The sequence below is a fragment of the Oncorhynchus tshawytscha genome, linkage group LG30 (assembly GCF_018296145.1).
Source record: "Oncorhynchus tshawytscha isolate Ot180627B linkage group LG30, Otsh_v2.0, whole genome shotgun sequence".
Classification (NCBI taxonomy): Eukaryota; Metazoa; Chordata; class Actinopteri; order Salmoniformes; family Salmonidae; genus Oncorhynchus; species Oncorhynchus tshawytscha.
In genome coordinates, this window is record NC_056458.1 from 6,143,222 (window position 1) to 6,166,360 (window position 23,139).

At 45.9% G+C, this 23,139-nt stretch overlaps 1 protein-coding gene across 1 annotated transcript in view; it reads right to left on the bottom strand.

Annotated features, from left to right (window-relative positions):
* Positions 1-22,687, bottom strand: part of LOC112228927 (GDNF family receptor alpha-4-like) — a 50,367-nt gene extending 27,680 nt beyond the window's left edge. Inside the window, exon 1 of the mRNA XM_024394710.2 lies at positions 22,143-22,687. Coding sequence (XP_024250478.1) covers positions 22,143-22,251 — 109 coding nt within the window. The 5' untranslated portion in view covers positions 22,252-22,687. The remainder of the gene's footprint in view (positions 1-22,142) is intronic.
* Positions 22,688-23,139: the final 452 nt, after the last annotated feature.

Consider the following 23,139-nt stretch of genomic DNA (forward strand, 5'->3'; position numbering starts at 1 on the left):
GGTGATTGCCAAGCAAATAACTGCCGGTCTCACGGTAATTGACCGTTAGTTAACATAAACACATTTAGCATCTCATGGCTTGCATACTCAGCCTACAAGCCACAGATGCAGACCTTTGGAACATCTACATTTTAAAAAGTCTAATAAATCCATGTAATATGACCTACACCATCACAATACATCCATTCTAAATTTCAGACAGGTCTAAAGAAACACGATATGAAGAAAATGTTGTCTATTTCAGAAGAACAGAATAGCTTACTCTGAGGTTTCCTTATGTTGTGCTCCCGAGTGGCGTAGCGTTCTAAGTCGCTGCATCTCAGTGCAAGAGATGTCACTGCAGTCCCTGGTTTGAATCCAGGCCGTATCACATCCAGCCGTGATTGGGAGTCCCATAGGGCGGTGCACTATCGCCCCAGTGTCGTCCGGGTTTGGCCGGGGTAGGTCGTCATTGTAAATGAGAATTTGTTCTTAACTGACTTGCCTAGTTAAGTAAAATTAAATGAAATGTTAGGCTGATCTGGCTATGTCATATGGCTGTGGGCTACACTAGTTTATTTAGCGGACAAGATTTGCTTAGAATTCTGTGTCATTATTATTTTATATAATATATTTTAAATTTTCTAGTATGGAATAATTCTAATAATAATTCTAGGAATACAATTGAACATAGCGGAATAAAGGTTTAGGGAGTGCACACGTGTTGAGCGGTTAGCAAAGAAACAGGTACTCCTATATGCTTAATTTAGAGTTATTTATGTAACTTTAGTTGTGATACAAACGTTGGGCTATATGTTTCGATTTTTAATACATTCTAAGGCTGCATCATGCGACTCTAAAGATGACTTGAAACAAGTTGCATGGAAGGCATGAGCTCTGCATTGTTTTTTGCTCAGGCTGTACACACTTTGTCAGTCTCTCATTTACAATTTGACAAGCATTTGATAATGCCTCGAATTTCCCGGCGGCATCTCCTTTGTGTGGCCGTAATGCCCCTTAAAAAATCCATGCCTTTTGCGGCCAGTGGGCTTTATGTCCTTGGGCTGAAAATAATAATAATAATTCCCTTGTCCCGGCTGCACGCTCTGAAGAACTTCTCACTCACATGGCTCTCTGTCATATGATCGGGTCTTTCTCACGGGCTACAAGTGAAGACGCAACTGCGCACAGCCTTATCCAATTCCGAGGAGCATGTTGAAGATATAGGAAGAACTGTACACATTTACTTTTCGTCAGCCAACAAGATGAGTAGACCTAACGAACAGCAAAAGCTCTAGCCTATGTCAATCTACTATCCCCCACAGTACAAAAGTTGACCTATTCTGTGTGAGAAATAAATATTCCAAACATAGCCTGGGAGTTGTGGGATGCGATAGATCCCAAGTGAATACAACCACTAGCAAGTAATGAGGTTGACGCAACAGATCAGAACATTTAGCTTAAAATGTTGAGAAACGATTAGGCTATTTCTTCACATTATACACGCAGCAATGCGCACACAGCAGTAGACTATAAGGGCAAATGTTACATTGGCAGGAAAACACCATTCTTAAAATTTACCACAAATGTGATTATGTATGTAGTGCTTTTATTATAAAGGTGCATTTTTATGGTGAAAATGATCTTCCCCAAACTTGAAACTCCCGCTGCATATGTATGTATGCCAGTTAGGCTCTACACCCATTGTAAAGCAGCTTAATTTTAAGAAGTTATTTGGCTACTTTAGTTGTGATACAAACCTTATCAAAACATATTGAAAAGCTAGGCTACATGAGGTGTGAGACTATGATTTGAAAAAAGTGATAGGCTAATATTGTCACCCATCAGACTATTCTTGATTTAATCCTGTCTTTACATATACTAAACAATATATGTGTAAGGTTCTGCTTTTATTTTCTAAGTCAACCTTTTGATCATTTTCTTTGTGTTCTTGAACATAGCCCTGTTTATTTGTCTTCTGGAACATAGCCCTGTCTTTTATTTTTGTTAATTGATTTCACCTGTGTTCGTTTCTCACCTGATCACATCAGCTCCCTATTTAGTTCAGTTCTTTCTGTTTGTATGGTTGTGAGGTATCGTTTGTTTTTAACTACCTACCTGTGTTTGACCATTGCCTGCCTGTGACCATGATTCCTGCCTTCTGCAAAGGCTTAATAAACATCTGCCACGCTCTGCGTGTGAATCTACACCTTTTTCTCCCTGAGTATTCATTACAATATGTGTGAAATTTGTCTTGATTTAGAACAGATGATTATCATGCACCTGTCTTGAAACAGGCAGGGGGAAAAAATACATGTCATCAATGCACTTACATAGCGAATGGAGGACTCTATCCCGTGGTTCATTTTCATGCCAGCCAGGTAAGCTATACACCTGTTGTAAAGCGAACCAATGTTCTTAATATTAGGAAAGTTGGGAAATAAATATAGTAGGTCTAACCTAAAGAAAACTGATGGGATCCTCCTCTTTCTAATAGAGGCCATCACTCTGTTTTCTCACACAATTGTATAACCTATAGAAATGTTGCGCAACATAAGCTCATGTTTGATTAGATTTTCGATTACATTTGCATTGATGTCAGAGTGATTAGAGGGACAACATAGTGCTGAGTATCATGCAGTTATCAAGTTTGGTAGACTACTAATAACCATAAGGAGCATTAGAGCTCAGAGAAGCCTAATGACCATGACTAAATGGTCACATGGAATTTGACTGCCATCATGACTCATGACCGCCGGTGTGGCGGTAATACAGTTACCGGTCATCATAACAGGCCTACCTGGGTAGTGAATTTATGTTCGCTTCAGCTGTGAACTACCAAGGAAAGTTATCATACAAAGCTGGAAGCTACTGGTATCTTCTTGCATTGTAAAGTGTTTTGCAAAACAGCAATTAACAGTTTCTACATGCCGTGTTGCATTATTCAAGTGTGTTAACTTCTGTGCAGCGGGGATTAGCTCATGTGGGGATTAACTCATGATGCAGCCCAGACACCCAGTGCAGGCTAAATGGAGCAGGCACGGTGCACTATAACTGGGTCATCGGCTGGGCTAATAGACAGACGTGATCCATGAGACACATTTGACAGAAGTACAGAAAGTAACAGAAATTGTTGTACCGAACCGTTTTTTTGTCATGTTCTAGTATGGCAGTCTTGGGTAAGACGAAGGGAGGAGGGGTGTGTCTCTGTTAAAAACAGCTGGTGAACAATCTCTAATATAAAGGAAGTCTCAAGTTTTTGCTCGCCTGAGTAAGAATACCTCATGATAAGCTGCAGACTATACTATTTACCAAGAGAGTTTATCAATATTTTTCATAACTGTCTGTCTATTTACCACCACAAACTGATGCTGGCACTAAGACTGCACTCTATGAGATGTACAGGACCATAAGCAAACAAGAAAATGCATATTCAGAGGCTGCGTTGTTCGTGGCCTGTGATTTTCATGCAGGGAAACTGAAATCTGTTTTACCTCATTTTTACCACATTTTTACCAGCGTGTTAACTGTGCAACTACAGTTGACAACTCTAGATCACCTTTACTCTACACACAGAACCACATACAAGGCCCTCCATTTGGCAAATTAGACCATAACTCTATCTTCCCGTTTCCTGCTTACAAGCAAAAACTCAAACAGGAAGTACCAGTGACTCGCTCAATACAGAAGTGGTCCGATGAAGCAGATGCTAAGCTACAGAACTGTTTCACTAACACAGACTGGAATATGTTCCAGGATTCATCCGATAACATTGAGGAGTTTACCACATCAGTCACTGGCTTCATTAATAAGTGCATCAATGACATTGTCCCCAAAGTAACCGTACGTACATTCCCCAACCAAAAGCCATTGATTACAGGCAACATCCTCACTGAGCTGAAGGCTAGAGTTGCCGCTTTCAAGGAGCGACTTCCGACGTGCCCTCAAACAGACAAAGCATCAATAGAGGACTAAGATTGAATCCTGCTACGCCGGCTTTGACGCTCAATGGATATGTCAGGTCTCGCAAACTATCACAGCTTACAAAGGGAAACAGCCCTGGGATGCCAAGCGACGCAAGCCTACAAGATTAACAAAATGCCTTCTATGCTCACTTTGAGGCAAGCAACCCTGAACCACGCTTGAGATCACCAGCTGATTCAGAAAGACTGTGATCTTGCTCACCATAGCCAATGTGAATAAGACCTTTAAACGGGTTAACATTCACAAGGCCATGGGGCCAGATGGAATACCACAACGCATACCTTAGAGGTAACTGGCAAGTGTCTTCACTGACATTTTCAACCTATCCTTCACCTGGTCTATTAAACCAACTTGTTTCAAGCAGACTACGTGAGTCCCTGTGCCCAAGAATGCCAAGGTAACCTGGCTAAATGACTATGGCCCCATAGCACTCACAACTATAGCACTACAACTTATTCACTGTGTATTTATTCCTCCTGTTGTTTTACGAAGCATGTAACAAATAACGTTTGATTTGATCCCGGACGCGTAGAAAGCTGTTCCCCGTTCCCACTTCGGCCAATCAGATCACGCCTCTCGGTTCCTACTCCCTGGTTACAAGCAGCAACTCAAGAGGAAGCCACCAACACAGAGAATAGTGAGGCGCTGGACAGAGGCAGACTCAAATCTGCAGGACTGTTATGAGAACATTGACTGGAATTGTCACGCCCTGGTCTTAGTATTCTGTGTTTTCTTTATTATTTTGGTCAGGCCAGGGTGTGACATGGGTTTATTTATGTGGTGTGTTTTGTCTTGGGGTTTTCGTAGGTATTGGGATTGTGGCTTAGTGGGGTGTTCTAGCATAGTCTATGGCTGTCTGGAGTGGTTCTCAATCAGAGGCAGGTGTTTATCGTTGTCTCTGATTGGGAACCATATTTAGGCAGCCATATTCTTTGAGTGTTTGGTGGGTGATTGTTCCTGTCTCTGTGTTTGCACCAGATAGGGCTGTTTAGGTTTTCGCACGTTTATTGTTTTTGTTAGTTTATTCATGTAAAGTGTCTTTATAAATTAAACATGAATAACCACCACGCTGCATTTTGGTCCGCCTCTCTTTCACCAGAAGAAAACCGTAACAGAATCACCCACCACAACAGGACCAAGCGGCGTGGTGACAGGCAGCGGCAGCAGGAGCAACAAAGTTTGGAGTATACGACTTGGGAGGAAATAGACAGGTGGGCGGTCGACCCAGGGAGAGTGCCGGAGCCCGCCTGGGATTCGCTGGAGCAGTGCGAAGAGGGTTATAGGAGAATGGAGTTGGAGAGACAAGCACGGCGGCGCGGAAGGAAGCCCGAGAGTCAGCCCCAAAAATGTATTGGGGGGGGTGGGCTTAGGGAGAGTGTGGCAGAGTCAGGGTTCAGACCTGAGCCAACTCCCCCTGTTTATCGTGAGGAGCCAAGGAGGAGACCAGAACCAGAGCCGGTGTTGGAGGTGAGCGAAGCAGAGACTGTGAAGGAGTTAATGGGGAAATTGGAGGAGAGAGTTATGAGGGAGTTGCTGTGTTGGTGCTTTAGGTACGGAATTCGCCCAACGGAGCGTGTCGGGGATTTGATGGCACCTGGGTCAGCGCTCCATACTCGTCCTGAGGTGCGTGTTAGTCGGCTGGTGAAGATTGTGCCAGCCTCACGCACCAGGCCTCCTGTGCACCTCCCTAGCCTTGCACGTCCTGTGCCAGCCCTGCTCTCAAGCTCTCCAGTACGCCTTCACGGTCCGGTCCATCCTGTGCCACCTCCACACACCAGTCCTCCGGTGGCAGCTCCCCGCACCAGGCTTCCTGTGCGTGTTCTCGGCCCAGTACCACCAGTGCCAGCATCACGCACCAGGCCTCCTGTGCACCTCCCTAGCCTTGCACGTCCTGTGCCAGTCCTGCTCTCAGGCTCTCCAGTACACCTTCACGGTCCGGTCCATCCTGTGCCACCTCCACACACCAGTCCTCCGGTGGCAGCTCCCCGCACCAGGCTTCCTGTGCGTGTTCTCGGCCCAGTACCACCAGTGCCAGCACCACGCACCACGCACCAGGCCTTCAAGTGCGCCTCGCCTGTTCAGCGCTGCCAGAGCCTTTCTCCTCTCCAGCGCTGCCGGAGTCTCCCGCCTGTCTAGCGCTGTCAGAGCCTTCCTCCTCTCCAGCGCTGCCGGAGTCTCCCGCCTGTTTAGCGCTGTCAGAGCCTTCCTCCTCTCCAGCGCTGCCGGAGTCTCCCGCCTGTTTAGCGCTGCCAGAGCCTTCCTCCTCTCCAGCGCTGCCAGAGCCTCCCGCTTGTTTAGCGCTGCCAGAGCCTTCCTCCTCTCCAGCGCTGCCAGAGTCTCCTGCCTGTTCAGCGCAGCCAGAGTTGCTAGTCTGCATGGAGCAACCAGAGCTGCCAGTCTGCAGGGAGCAGCCAGAGCCGCCAGTCTGCATGGAGCTTCCAGTCTGCATAGAGCAGCCAGAGCAGCCAGTCTGCATGGAGCAGCCAGAGCAGCCAGTCTGCATGGAGCAGCCAGAGCTGTCAGTCTGCATGGAGCAACCAGAGCTGCCAGTCTGCAGGGAGCAGCCAGAGCTGCCAGTCTGCATGGAGCTGCCAGTCTGCATAGAGCAGCCAGAGCAGCCAGTCTGCATGGAGCAGCCAGAGCTGTCAGTCTGCATGGAGCAGCCAGAGCTGTCAGTCTGCATGGAGCAGCCAGAGCTGTCAGTCTGTATGGAGCAGCCAGAGATGTCAGTCTGTATGGAGCAGCCAGAGCTGCCAGTCTGTATGGAGCAGCCAGAGCTGCCAGTCTGCATGGAGCAGCCAGAGCTGCCAGTCTGCATGGAGCAGCCAGAGCTGCCAGTCTGCATGGAGCAGCCAGAGAGACGCCAGTCTGCATGGAGCAGCCAGAGCAGCTAGATCCGCCAGTCAGCCAGGATCCGCCAGTCAGCCAGGATCTTCCAGATCCGCCAGTCAGCCTGTATCCGCCAGTCAGCCAGGATCTTTCAGATCTGCCAGTCAGCCAGGATCCGCCAGTCAGCCAGGATCTTCCAGATCCGCCAGTCAGCCAAGATCCGCCAGTCAGCCAGGATCCGCCATTCAGCCAGGATCTGCCAGTCAGCCAGGATCTGCCGGAACCGCCAGTCAGCCAGGATCTGCCAGAACCACCAGCTAGCCAGGATCTGCCAGAGCCAATTACCTGCCTGAGCTTCCTCTCAGTACTGGGCTTCCTCTCGGTACTAGGCTTCCTCTCAGTACTGGGCTTCCTCTCAGTGCTGAGCTTCCCCTCAGTCCCGATCTACCCCTCAGTCCCGATCTACCCCTCAGTCCCGAGCTTCCCCTCAGTCCTGAGCCTCCCCTCAGTCCCGAGCTACCTCAGTCCCGAGCTACCTCAGTCCCGAGCTGCCCCCCAGTCCCGAGCTGCCCCTCAGTCCAGTGGGGTCCTTGGTGAGGTTTACTAGGACAGGGTCGGCAGCGAGGGTCGCCAATCATAGGACGCGTTACAAGGGGACTAAGACTTGGTTGGAGTGGGTTCCACGTCCCGAGCCGGAGCCGCCACCGTGGACAGACGCCACCCGGACCCTCCCCTATGGGTTTAGGTGTGCGGCCGGGAGTCCGCACCTTGGGGGGGGTTCTGTCACGCCCTGGTCTTAGTATTCTGTGTTTTCTTTATTATTTTGGTCAGGCCAGGGTGTGACATGGGTTTATTTATGTGGTGTGTTTTGTCTTGGGGTTTTCGTAGGCATTGGGATTGTGGCTTAGTGGGGTGTTCTAGCATAGTCTATGGCTGTCTGGAGTGGTTCTCAATCAGAGGCAGGTGTTTATCGTTGTCTCTGATTGGGAACCATATTTAGGCAGCCATATTCTTTGAGTGTTTGGTGGGTGATTGTTCCTGTCTCTGTGTTTGCACCAGATAGGGATGTTTAGGTTTTCGCACATTTATTGTTTTTGTTAGTTTATTCATGTATAGTGTCTTTATAAATTAAACATGAATAACCACCACGCTGCATTTTGGTCCACCTCTCTTTCACCAGAAGAAAACCGTAACAGGAATTGTTTTCAAAGATTCATTCGCCCAGGACTCATTGATCAACATTGAGGAATATACATAGTCAATAACTGGCTTCATTAGAAAATGCATTGATTATGTTGTACCCACAATAACAATCCGGACCAACCAAAACCAAATACCCTGGATGAATGGAGAAATCAGTGCTGCGAGCCCATAGTACAGCATTCAAAATCAGTAGAAAGAACCTCGATGACTCGGTGACGCGTACAAGGCAAGCAGGTACGAGCTCCGCAAATCCATTGGGGAAACAAAAAGACAATACAAACTCAAACTTCTTCAACAACTCGGACACCTGAAGGGACACATGTGGCAAGGACTACAGACTATCATGGACTACAAAGGCAAATCCAGCAGTGTTGTGCCCACTTAAGAACATTCTATGCTCTCCTTTGAGGCAGACAATACCAAGCCATCCAGGAAGGCTCTCGCTGCTCCGGACGACCAGGTGTTTTCGCTCTCTGAGGTTGCGTGAGGAAAACTCTAAAAATAGTTAATACCCAAAATGCTGCCAGCCCAGATGGCATCCCTGGCCGCGTGCTGACCAGCTGGCAAGCGTCTTCTCGGACATCATCAACCTGTCCCTGTCCCAGGCTGTAGTCCTCACTTGCTTCAAGGAGACCACCATTGTCCCAGTGCCCAAGAAAACCAAGGTGGCATGCCCAAATGACTATCGCCCCGTTGCATTCCCCCCGGTCATCATGAAGTGCTTTGAGGCACATTGGACCCACTCCAATTTGGCTACCACTCCACAGTGGCTACCACTCCACAGAAAGAAAGGAAAAGGGATCGCATTTTTGGGACTAAATTCCTCTTGCCATTACACTATATCTGACTGGGTAAATAACTTTATTTAGAGTTAATGTGGACCCAGTGACTCAGACTTGAGCACTTGGACAAGGACTCGAACACTGGGACTTGGATTTCAGCCATAGGGTTGGTCGACTCATGACTAGACCATTGGTGACTCGGACTTGAACTCGAGCAAAGGTGACTTGGGACTCGATTCGGAACCAAGGTTTAGTGACTTGACTACATCATTGGGCGAAACAATCATTAACTCCAGTTCAAAGTCATCAGCTCCCAGTCTACTTTTGGACATCAATGTGGCTACGGCATCTGTGGAATGTTGACAACAATGGCAAGGACATAACCAAGTGATAGAGGTGCAACCCATTCTAATTTGCCAATACTTTGCAGCACCATCTGGTGTTTGTGCTACTCTCTCTCTGTGTGAATACAGTTGAAGTTGGAAGTTTACATACACTTAGGTTGGAGTCATTCAAACTCGTTTTTCAACCACTCCACACATTTCAACCACTCCACAAGTTGAAGGTTGTGCCATGTAACAGCAATATTTAGACTTATGGATACCACCCATTTGATAAAATACGTAACGGTTCCGTATTTCACTGAAAGAATGAACATTTTGTTTTTGAAATGACAGTTTCCAGATTTTACCATATTAATGACTTAAGGCTCGTATTTCTGTTCGTTTATAATATTATAATTAAGTCTATGATTTGATATTTGATAGAGCAGTCTGACTAAGCGGTGGTAGGCCGCAGCAGCATCGTAAGCATTCATTCAAACAGCACTTTCCTGCGTTTGCCAGCAGCTCTTCGCAATGCTTGAAGCACAGCGCTGTTTATGACTTCAAACCTATCAACTCCCGGGATTAGGCTGGCAATACTATAGTGCCTATAAGAACATCCAATAGTCAAAGGCATATGAAATACAATTGTATAGAGAGAAATAGTCCTATAACTACAACCTAAAACTTCTTAACTGGGAGTATTGAAGACTCATGTTAAAAGGAACCACCAGCTTTCATACAGTATATATAAAAATCGTCCGATTTAATCAGTATCGGCTTTTTTGGTCCTCCAATAATCGGTATCGGTGTTGAAAAATCATAATCGATCGGCCTCTAGTCTGATGAGTCAAAAATAACTCTTTGGCCTGAACGCAAAGCGCTATGTCTAGAGAAAACCAAGCACAGCTCATCGCCCATCTAACACCATCCCTACTGTGAAGCATGGTGGAAAGACTTGAAGACTTCTGTTCCCATCTACCTTTACAGAGTTTTATTTTGACCTGAATCATAAGTATGATGAAATATGAGTGAATCTTGAAATCACTGATCATCAATTCCCTTTTACAAGTAAAAGTCAAGACGGCAAGGGATGACCTCATTCACTTATTCATACTGACAAACAAAGGTGGGAGGACGAAGATAAAGGGACGGGGATAATAGGAAGGGTAACAGGATGATAGCAGAAATAATCTCTCCCTTTCCTTGTGTTCTTTGGAACAGTCTTAAAAAGAGAAGGAGATATGCATTGATTAGTCAGATGGAAGGAAACATGAAAATAAATGTAATCTACTGGGATGTGTGGAAGTTTGTCTTGTGCTCTTGTAAGTGTTTTAATAAGACCGGTCAAGACATACCCTTGATAGTGCCGGGGACGAGGGGTGCATCTTGTGGGGAACAAATTTGATGAACACAGCCAAATACTGGTCCAAAGTCACAAGGACACACACATGCTCACCTAGGCCAAAGATGTGATGTGCACAATTATATACATGCAATGAGGGCAAAATGTATCTAAAAAAAACTCCTGACAGACACACAAACACATACAAATGCAAGACACACACACAAGGCTTACACACAATGGCACTCAGACAGACACACCCACTCTGGGCTACCCTCCCAACCATGGATAGAGCTCTGTGCCATCTGCTCCTGGAGACCAACAGTGTGTTCCAAATCAAGGTTATCAACAAAACACACACATGCAAATGTTCCCTCTACCGACTGTCTCCCTGACTGTACTGTATGTCTTTGCCTCTCCACTGGTAAGTCACTTTCAAACATCTGCGTTAACATCATGTCAACAATTACTGCCAGCTGCGGCCCAGTTTGTGACTTAGTGGTCTCCCAGAAGTTGTTGATGACACTTTTTAAAGGTGACATCATTTCTTGTATCAGTCTCCGGAGATAAGTGCATATTGTACACGGCTCCTGGTAGCAGTGAAGTAATCGTATCGGGGTGTATGTGTGCCCCACAAAACCAAGATTTGACATGCCCTGTTTGCGATAGACAAAGGGGTTTATGGATTCGATTTTACAGTTACAAAGAAGCTCATAGATTACTGTTTAACAAAAAAATGAAAACAAAGTCGTCATTGGATACAATGGACTAGCATAAGCAGCAACAGCAGCACCAGTGTGTGTTCCTGATTTATTCTGTAACAGGTTTGACTTGTAGGTACATTGACAAGGCACACTTAGAGTATGTTGTTGTGGTGTTATTCTGACCGTGTACTGTCTGAGGTGGTAGAGAGGTGTGGCCGAGTACTGATAGTACTACTAGATTATGCATGTCCCTTGCCATATAATTTGTAGGTACCCGACAGGGATATAAATGGGCATCACAGGGAAACTGACAGGATTAACTCTACTGTTACGGATACAAGTATCCTGTGTGTGTATCCTGTGTGTGTTTCTTTTCTCTCCTTCTCCCCTCACAGGTGAAAATCATCACTCCCCAATCAGTCAACAATCAATCATCAATCAGAAGACACACCTCCTCCTGTTTCCTACCCTATCACAGTTCCTTTCCCTTGGTTTAAAAACCCCATCAGTTGTTTGCTCTTCAGCTTAATCTCTCTGTAAATGCCATGTCTGTAGGTCTCTGTGTTTCACTCTTGCTTTGTAAAGTCTTAACCTCTCTTTTGTTTGAGCACCTCCATAGCACTTTGTCATCCCCTGTGAGTATTGTTATGGTGTTTGTTTGTTGCTGGTGGGAAAAGGGGGAAACAAGACAAGTCGCCCATGGGCATACACTACCCGTAGGTAAACTTTGTTAAATACACTAGTTAGAACTGGGCGGACCACCCACTGTATTTTTGGTTAGTTAGCTGTTGTTAAAGTAGGCTAGTCTAGCTTAGGGGTGTTTTTGTATATTTATTGTTTCATTCCTTGGGTCCAGCTCAGCCCCTTTTCCTGCTCCCCCCCATTACCGTGTGTTTATAAATAAACCTGGAGTTTGACGGTAGATTTCTGTTGTCGTGGTTATTTCATTCACACTTTTACTTTGTCACAATAATAATTTGCATGAGATATGTTACGGGTCTCATTACCATCCCCCCTAGACTGTCGGGCCAAAAGGGATTCGTAACATCTACATTGCAGATGACTGGTCTGGACCATTCTGAAGAATGGTCAGCCTCAGGAGCAAAATGGCTGTCTGTCAATCTCTAATCCATTAAAACAATTGTAAAGGCGATTTTTATTTTTTTTATTTTTTTATTTATTTCACCTTTATTTAACCAGGTAGGCCAGTTGAGAACAAGTTCTCATTTGCAACTGCGACCTGGCCAAGATAAAGCATAGCAGTGTGAGCAGACAACACAGTTACACATGGAATAAACAATTAACAAGTCAATAACACAGTAGAAAACAAAGGGGGGAGTCTATATACAATGTGTGCATGAGGAGGTAGGCGAATAATTACAATTTTGCAGATTAACACTGGAGTGATAAATGATCAGATGGTCATGTACAGGTAGAGATATTGGTGTGCAAACGAGCAAGTAAATAAAAACAGTATGGGGATGAGGTAGGTGAAAATGGGTGGGCTATTTACCAATAGACTATGTATAGCAGCAGCGATCGGTTAGCTGCTCAGATAGCTAATGTTTGAAGTTGGTGAGGGAGATAAGTCTCCAACTTCAGCGATTTTTGCAATTCGTTCCAGTCACAGGCAGCAGAGTACTGGAACGAAAGGCGGCCAAATGAGGTGTTGGCTTTAGGGATGATCAGTGAGATACACCTGCTGGAGCGCGTGCTACGGATGGGTGTTGCCATCGTGACCAGTGAACTGAGATAAGACGGAGCTTTACCTAGCATGGACTTGTAGATGACCTGGAGCCAGTGGGTCTGGCGACGAATATGTAACGAGGGCCAGCCGACCAGAGCATACAGGTCGCAGTGGTGGGTGGTATAAGGTGCTTTAGTGACAAAACGGATGGCACTGTGATAGACTGCATCCAGTTTGCTGAGTAGAGTGTTGGAAGCCATTTTGTAGATGACATCGCCGAAGTCTAGGATCGGAAGGATAGTCAGTTTTACTAGGGTAAGCTTGGCGGCGTGAGTGAAGGAGGCTTTGTTGCGGAATAGAAAGCCGACTCTTGATTTGATTTTCGATTGGAGATGTTTGATATGAGTCTGGAAGGAGAGTTTGCAGTCTAGCCAGACACCTAGGTACTTATAGATGTCCACATATTCAAGGTCGGAACCATCCAGGGTGGTGATGCTAGTCGGGCATGCGGGTGCAGGCAGCGATCGGTTGAAAAGCATGCATTTGGTTTTACTAGCGTTTAAGAGCAGTTGGAGGCCACGGAAGGAGTGTTGTATGGCATTGAAGCTTGTTTGGAGGTTAGATAGCACAGTGTCCAATGACGGGCCGAAAGTATATAAAATGGTGTCGTCTGCGTAGAGGTGGATCAGGGAATCGCCCGCAGCAAGAGCAACATCATTGATATATACAGAGAAAAGAGTCGGCCCGAGAATTGAACCCTGTGGCACCCCCATAGAGACTGCCAGAGGACCGGACAGCATGCCCTCCGATTTGACACACTGAACTCTGTCTGCAAAGTAATTGGTGAACCAGGCAAGGCAGTCATCCGAAAAACCGAGGCTACTGAGTCTGCCGATAAGAATATGGTGATTGACAGAGTCTATAGCCTTGGCCAGGTCGATGAAGACGGCTGCACAGTACTGTCTTTTATCGATGGCGGTTATGATATCGTTTAGTACCTTGAGTGTTGCTGAGGTGCACCCGTGACCGGCTCGGAAACCAGATTGCACAGCGGAGAAGGTACGGTGGGATTCGAGATGGTCAGTGACCTGTTTGTTGACTTGGCTTTCGAAGACCTTAGATAGGCAGGGCAGGATGGATATAGGTCTGTAACAGTTTGGGTCCAGGGTGTCTTCCCCTTTGAAGAGGGGGATGACTGCGGCAGCTTTCAATCCTTGGGGATCTCAGACGATATGAAAGAGAGGTTGAACAGGCTGGTAATAGGGGTTGCGACAATGGCGGCGGAAAGTTTCAGAAATAGGGGGTCCAGATTGTCAAGCCCAGCTGATTTGTACGGGTCCAGGTTTTGCAGCTCTTTCAGAACATCTGCTATCTGGATTTGGGTAAAGGAGAACCTGGAGAGGCTTGGGCGAGGAGCTGCCGGGGGCAGAGCTGTTGGCCGAGGTTGGAGTAGCCAGGCGGAAGGCATGGCCAGCCGTTGAGAAATGCTTATTGAAGTTTTCGATAATCATGGATTTTATCGGTGGTGACCGTGTTACCTAGCCTCAGTGCAGTGGGCAGCTGGGAGGAGGTGCTCTTGTTCTCCATGGACTTCACAGTGTCCCAGAACTTTTTGGAGTTGGAGCTACAGGATGCAAACTTCTGCCTGAAGAAGCTGGCCTTAGCTTTCCTGACTGACTGCGTGTATTGGTTCCGGACTTCCCTGAACAGTTGCATATCCCGGGGACTATTCGATGCTATTGCAGTCCGCCACAGGATGTTTTTGTGCTGGTCGAGGGCAGTCAGGTCTGGGGTGAACCAAGGACTGTATCTGTTCTTAGTTCTGCATTTTTTGAACGGAGCATGCTTATCTAAAATGGTAAGGAAGTTACTTTTAAAGAATGACCAGGCATCCTCAACTGACGGGATGAGGTCAATGTCCTTCCAGGATACCCGGGCCAGGTCGATTAGAAAGGCCTGCTCACAGAAGTGTTTTAGGGAGCGTTTGACAGTGATGAGGGGTGGTCGTTTGACTGCGGCTCCGTAGCGGATACAGGCAATGAGGCAGTGATCGCTGAGATCCTGGTTGAAGACAGCGGAGGTGTATTTGGAGGGCCAGTTGGTCAGGATGACGTCTATGAGGGTGCCCTTGTTTACAGAGTTAGGGTTGTACCTGGTGGGTTCCTTGATGATTTGTGTGAGATTGAGGGCATCTAGCTTAGATTGTAGGACTGGCGGGGTGTTAAGCATATCCCAGTTTAGGTCACCTAACAGAACAAACTCTGAGGCTAGATGGGGGCGATCAATTCACAAATGGTGTCCAGGGCACAGCTGGGAGCTGAGGGGGTCGGTAGCAGGCGGCAACAGTGAGAGACTTATTTCTGGAGAGAGTAATTTTCAAAATTAGTAGTTCGAACTGTTTGGGTATGGACCTGGAAAGTATGACATTACTTTGCAGGCTATCTCTGCAGTAGACTGCAACTCCTCCCCTTTAGCAGTTCTATCTTGACGGAAGATGTTATAGTTGGGTATGGAAATCTCTGAATTTTTGGTGGCCTTCCTGAGCCAGGATTCAGACACAGCAAGGACATCAGGGTTAGCAGAGTGTGCTAGAGCAGTGAGTAAAACAAACTTAGGGAGGAGGCTTCTGATGTTGACATGCATGAAACCAAGGCTTTTTCGATCACAGAAGTCAACAAATGAGGGTGCCTGGGGACATGCAGGGCCTGGGTTTACCTCCACATCACCCGCGGAACAGAGAAGGAGTAGTATGAGGGTGCGGCTAAAGGCTATCAAAACTGGTCGCCTAGAGCGTTGGGGACAGAGAATAAGAGGAGCAGGTTTCTGGGCATGGTAGAATATATTCAGGGCATAATGCGCAGAAAGGGGTATGGTGGGGTGCGGGTTCAGCGGGGGTAAGCCCAGGCACTGGGTGATGATGAGAGAGGTTGTGTCTCTGGACATGCTGGTTGTAATGGGTGAGGTCACCGCATGTGTGGGAGGTGGGACAAAGGAGTTATCAGGGGTATGAAGAGTAGAACTAGGGGCTCCATTGTGAACTAGAACAATGATAACTAACCTGAGCAACAGTATACAAGGCATATTGACATTTGAGAGAGACATACAGCGAGGCATACAGTAATCACAGGTGTTGAATTGGGAAAGCTAGCTTAAACAGTAGGTGAGACAACAGCTAATCAGCTAGCACAACAACAGCAGGTAAAATGGCGTTGACTAGGCAACGGGGCCGACAGATCAAACATAAACAAGCAGAATGGAGTACCGTGATTAATGGACAGTCCAGAGTGCATCAGCTATGTAGCCAAGAGATCAGTGTCCAGGGGGCAGTGGTGGATGGGGCAGGGAATCTGGACTGGCAAGTGTTATCCAGGTTGAAAAAAAAGTTAACAATGACTAAATAGCTTGTAGCTAGTTAGCTGGTTAGCTTCTGGAGGTTCTTGAGTGTGTTCTAAAAATTAAAAATAATAGCGATTCCGTATCACATTGGGTGAGGCAGGTTTCCAGAAAGGTATAAACAGATTAAAAATCAAGAAGAGATAGAAAGTAAATATGGGTCCGGTGAGTGTTTGGGACGCGGCGATTCAGACGGTTAGCAGGCCTGTGCTGATTGAGTGCTCCAGTGTCATTACATTGAGTCCAAGTCTTCAAAGTGACTATTTGTAGTCCTTGCTATGGGGACACCTTCTTGACGCTTTATGAGTTGCTGGGCAGAGGCACACAGTTATTCCTTTTTTGTTTGGTCTGGTGACTCACATTTTGTTTTGGAGGGATTCTAAGTTGGATTCAAGCATACCTCTAACTTTATTATATTGATGTCAGAAGTAGGAGGGTGACTGAACAGCTCAATGAACAATGACAGCTACATTGTTCATTGTTCAAGACAATCATTCAAAGAGAAACGTCCTGAACAAACACAGCAATTTAAATACACTGATTTAAATATGTGAATGTTGAGGAATATTTTAAAAAATGTGATTGTATTTGTCACATTTTATACCTTCATTTAACTAGGCATGTCAGTTAAGAACAAATTCTTATTTTCAATGACAGCCTAGGAACAGTGAGTTAACTGCCTGTCCTGGGGCAGAACAACAGATTTGTACCTTGTCAGCTCAGGGGTTTGAACTTGCAACCTTCCGGTTACTAGTCCAACGCTCTAACCACTAGGCCACCCTGCACCGAATACAACAGTGAAATGCTTACGTACAAGCCCTTTACCAACAACGCAGTTTTAAGAAAATACTTTCAAAAAGTAAGAAATAAGAATGACAAATAATTCATGGGCAGCAGTAAATAACAATAGCGGGGCTATATACAAGGGGTACCGGTACAAAGTCAATGTGCGTGGGCACCGGTGTCGAGGGATTTGAGGTAATATGTACCTTTAGGTAGAGTTATTAAAGTGACTATGCATAGATAATAACAGAGAGTAGCAGCAGCAGCGTAGGGGAGCAATGCAAGTCTGGGTAGCCATTTGATTAGATGTTCAGGAGTCTTATGGCTTGGGGGTAGAAGCTGTTTAGAAGCCTCTTGGACCTAGGCTTGGCGCTCCGGTACCGCTTGCCGTGCAGTAGCAGAGAGAACAGTCTGACTTTTGGCCTTCCTCTGACACCACCTGGTATAGAGGTCCTGGGTGGCAGGAAGCTTAGCCCCAGTGATGTACTGGGCCGTTCGCACTACCCTCTGTAGTGCCTTGCGATTGGAGGCCGAGGAGTTGCCATGCCAAAACTGTTCAGTCTCATGAGGGGGAATAGGTTTTGCCGTACCCTGTTCACAACTGTCTTGGTGTGCTTGGACCATGTTAGTTTGTTGGTGATGTGGACGCCAAGGAACTTGAAGCTCTCAACCTGCTCCACTACAGCCCCGTCGATGAAAATGGGGGCGTGCTCGGTCCTCCTTTTCCTGTAGTCCACAATCATCTCCTTTGATCACGTTGAGGGAGAGGTTGTTGTCCTTGCACCACACTGCCAGGTCTCTGACCTCCACCCTATAGGCTGTCTCATCGTTGTCGGTGATCAGGCCTACCACTGTTGTGTCATCGGCAAACTTAATGATGGTGTTGGAGTCATGCCTGGCCGTGCAGTCATGAGTGAACAGGGAGTACAGGAGGGGACTGAGCACGGACCCCCGAGGGATTTATGATGATCGATTGGGTCATTATAATACATTCTTCACAGGACTATATTAATAGCCACAATCAAAACGATCAGTTTGGCAAAAGCCTAAACAATATTTTCAACTTCTGCTGTATTTGTGGTTGGTGTGTTGGGCTACAAATATAAAGATGGCGCCATACTGGATGGCTGCCGTTTTGCAATCGCTGACCCAACTTTGGTATTTTGTGACTATTTTTTTGTTTATTTTTACTTTATTTTCTCAATGTATCCGCTATCATTTCTTATAACTTTTGAACATCAGATCGGCAGTTACTTACCTCAATTCCAGCTTCAATTTCGACTTCAAGTTCAACTTTCTGTTATTCCGACCCAATTTTCAGGCTACCCAAGAGGAAACGCCGAAGTTACAGAGGAAAGAGAGGGGGGGATCCTGGTGAGATTAAGGCTAAGGGAGAACCGGCCACCTCCTCCCTCCATTCTACTGGCCAATGCACAGGCACTTGATAATAAGATGGATGACCTCCAATCGCAGATTTGCTACCAACGGGACTCTCGTAACTGCAATATTCTATGCTTTTCTAAAACATGGCTCTCGGACAAGATACCCCTCTTGGCTCTCCAACTCGATGGATTCTACATTCACTGTGCCGACAAGGCAGTGGAGTCTGGGGAAATCGAGGGGGGAGTGGTTTAGCTCTTCATCAGTAACTGGTGTGCCGACTCGAGCGCGGTGGAAGTGCGACCAATTGTTCACCCATCTTGGAATACCTGATGGTCAAATGTCGACCCTTTTACCTCCCAACAGAGTATTCAGCTGTTATCGTGACAATTGTATACATTCCACCTCAGGACAAGAAAAAGAACAAGCTGGCACTTAACAAATTGTACAAGGCTATAACCAAGCAGGAACACTTACATACAGAAGCTGCTTTTCTGGTTGCCGGCATTAAGACACGTGACGCCCATCTTCCATCAACACGTCTCCCTGGACACTAGGGGAAATAAAGTCCTAGACCACAGTTATTCTACCCACAAGCAAGCATACATGGCTCTCCCTCATCCGCCATTCAGCAAATCAGATCATGACTACTCACTCCTGCTGCCTGTTTACAAGCAGAAACTCAAATAGGAATTAATCGTGACTCGCGCCGTTGAGAAATGGTCACCAGAATCAGAGACTATACTACAAGACTGCTTTGCTAGCGCTGATTGGAATATGTTTCCAATCATGGGGAGGACTCTGCCGAACATATTGACAAGCTAACCACCCAGCTTCATTAGGAAATGCATTGGTGACTTTGTCCCCACAGTTAGGGTTTGCTGCTTCCCCAATCAAAAGCCCTGGATTAACACGGAGGTTGGCGCTAAACTAAAGGATGGGTCTAACACACACAGGGCTATCGCAGACAACCCTGAGGCTACGGCTGAGGACAGAAACAAGAACAAGAAGTCACGTTATGACCTCTGCAGAGTCATCAAACGAGCAAAAGGACAATATAGGAATAAGGAGGAATCATATTACACAGGCTCCAACACCTGCCAAATGTGACAAGGGCTACAGTCCATTTCGGATTACAAAGGAAGACCCAGCCGTGATCTGCCCAACCATTCCTCCCTACCAGATAAATGCAATGCATTTAAAATTATAAATAAAATTATGCACACTTTGACAATAGCAACATCATGTCGGGTGTGAGGGCCACCACCGACCCAGAAGATTGGGTGATCTCGCTCTCCGAGGCCGATGTGAGTAATATCTTTAATAAAATAAATACCGCGGGCCCGATTTGGTATTCCAGGGCGTTTTCCCAGAGCATACACAGAACAGCTGGAAGGTATATTCACAGTCATCTTCAACCTCTCCTTGTATCAGTCTGTAATCCCCACATGATTTAAGATGACCACCATCATTCCTGTTCCCAAGAACTCTAAGGCTTCATGCAACAATGGCTACCCCCCTGTAGCACTCACATCTGTAATCATGAAGGTCTTTGAGAGGCTGGTTATAGCACACATCAACTCCATCATCCCAGACACCATAGACCCACCCCAATTTGCATACCATCCCTACAGATCCATAGACACAATCTCATTTCACAGCCCTCACCGTTCCAGATAAAAGGAATACCTATGTTAGAATGCTGTTCATTGACTACAGCTCAGCATTGTCCCCTCCAAGCTCGTCAACAAGCTGAGGACCCTGAGACTGAACACCTCCCTCTGCAAATAGATCCTGGACTTCCCGACGGGCCGTCTCCAGGTGGTGAAGGTAGGCAACATCACCTCCGCCACGTTGACCCTGAACACGGCGGCGCCACAGGGGTGTGTGCTTAGTCCCCTCCTGTACTCCCTTATCACCCACGACTCCAACACCATCATCAAGTTTGCAGACGTCACGACGGTGGTGAGCCTGATCACTGGCGACGATGAGACAGCTTAAAGGGAGGAGGTCAGTGTCCTGGCAGTGTAGGGCCAGAACAACAACTTCTCCCTCAACGTCAGTAAGACCAAGGAGCTGATCGTGGACTACCAAAAACAGGGGGGCAAGCACGCCCCCCTCCACATCGACGGGGCTGCAGTGGAGCGGGTTGACAGCTTCAAATCAATAAGAACTTAAAATGGTCCACCCACACACGCACTCAGTCATGTAGAAGATGCAACAGCACCTCTTCCCCCTCAGGAGGTTGAAAAGGTTTGGCATGGGCCCTCAAATCCTCAAAAAGTTATTCAGCTGTACCATTGAGATCAGCTTGACTGGCGGCATCACTGCTTATGGCAATAGCACCACTCTCGGTCACATGGTGATACAGAGGGTGGTGCAGACAGCCCAGTACATCACTGGGGCCGAGCTCCCTGCCGTCCAAGATCTCTATATCAGCCTGTGTGAAAGGAAGGCCTGGAAAATTGTTAGACTCCAACCACCCAAGCCATAGACTGTGCCCTCTTCTTCCGCATGGCAAGCGGTACCGGTGAATCAAGTCTGACACCAAAAGGCTCCAACAGCATGCCTCATGGCAGAATGCATTAAATTTGATAGCAGCCTTCTGGTTCACACCTTTGTGATAATTTGTCTTGGACGAGCAGTCAGTGGTTTTTCCAATGACATCACAATTAACTAGGGTAAGAGCATGTTCTATCTGTATCAGTAAAAAAAGAATGGCCAGGAAAACAAGTCTTAAAAGCAGAGTAAAGCTGTAAAAGGACCCGGCAGAACACTTTTTCCACTCTAGTCGTGTAAGTATAAGAGCAGGACAAGACCTTCAAAATGATGTCATCGAGCTATGGTCTTAACTGTGTCGATAACCATAGATCATACTGTCTCATGTTCTCGCATGCCTTTGGGAGTTGATTTAAGTGCTTCAATTTTAGTCACAAAATCTTGGTATGAAAGATTACAACACCTTTTATAGAGCCAGCAATTAAATATATAGCTCCTTTGTCAGCTATAGCAAGAGAGGACACATACATGAGTTTCCTATGCTAAATGAATATGCTAAATGAAAATGACCACAGTAGAGAATTCATTTTGGATAGGCATCATGAATCCAATTCTACATTCAACACTGCATGCAATTCTTAACTTTGTGTGAATTGCAATTTCATGATAACAAATTAAACACTATCCATATTGAGTACTATCCATAAGATCCTAATGAGTACTTTGATTAAAAACATTTTTTTTTAATGGGAGTTGCCTGCCTAAAATAGAGAATTGAGCTGAAGTGAGAGTTTTGGAGTCTCTTTAAAACTAATAATAGGCCTAGCCTACTGTAAATTATTAATACTGTCTAATTATAAAGGATTGTCAATATTCTATTTGTCATAGAATTGTTATAAAAGTCAACTAAAACCATTGTAAGCTGTTTAACTTTGTCTCATCCAGTGAGTGCTTTCTGAACCAATGACCTGCTATATTTAGAAATAGAAGCACGCTATTATGATCCCTGGAGATGCCTTAGAAAAAAACAACTCCCCAGACCGACTGTCCATCGGTTGAACCCTATTTTGGAAAGTGACAGACAACTAGGAAATTTGATAACGGCTTTTACAGCATTACAGTTTGGAGAGACTGGATTTTCTAAACAAGGGAGAACATTTAGTGCACAATGCGCCGGGTAATATTTCATCACTTTAGAATTGACGACATGATAAATAAACAATATTATAGTGACTGACGAATTTCGCTTACCATGACTGAGGACATTCAGAAGTATTCCAAGGACAATCATCATGCACGGCATCAGGTAAGAGAGGTCGGGGAGTTGGGGACTTCGGAGGCACTTTGTCCTCGCGCTCATTGACCCGCATGCAACATCCAGCCACACCGCGTATGTCCCAGGATCGACTGAGTGAATAAGCCAAGGCGATTCTCGCAAATGTGTGACAATTCCCAAACCTGGACTCGCAGGGATGCAAAGTTTGCAGCTGTCGCGTTTTTTTCAAAGAGAGGACTTGCAGTAAAATAAATTACAGTTATATTATAATTAGACGAGTGGTCAAGAATAGGTTACCCCAAATACCGTGCATCACACACTGCAAGCGTTCCGCGGTCTTTTCAGAAAAATGTCCCTCCAAAGTTTCCGAAAGGTTAAGCGACCCAGAGGCGGAATTTGTTTAGAATCATTCTCAATTGCACTTATGTCGCCTTGCGTCGTCGGTCCTCAATTGCGCTTGCTAGACTTGAAAATAGAATGGTCAGACTGCATGGTGCAGCTCAAACACAGAGCTGTGTTGTGATTGGCCCCCGAGTAGCCTAATACCCCTACAGAAAAAGTCGGTGAATAAAATACCATACTCCACAGTGATGCTGCGCGCCTGTGTGTGTGTGTGTGTGTGTGTGTGTGTGTGTTTTACTTGAAAGAACGCGACATATTTGGTTTACAACTGTAATTACACTAGAGGCAAACAGATGTACACATATCTACACATCTACAATAACATTTGCTAAATATGTGTATGCGACCAATCCAATTCTATTTGATGTACCTCAATCTTCGAGAGGATAGAGTAGGCTACATATGTGCTTCAGCATGATGAGCTGGAGTGACTGCATGTTTTATTTCATCCAAACGTAGGTCTCAGTTGTGCATGCATATTCTGTACAGTACGTTTGGGGAAAATATTTTAAATATGATAAGTCAGAAACCAGCGTCTGAAAATCAAATTGGCAGAAAATACACAATTAC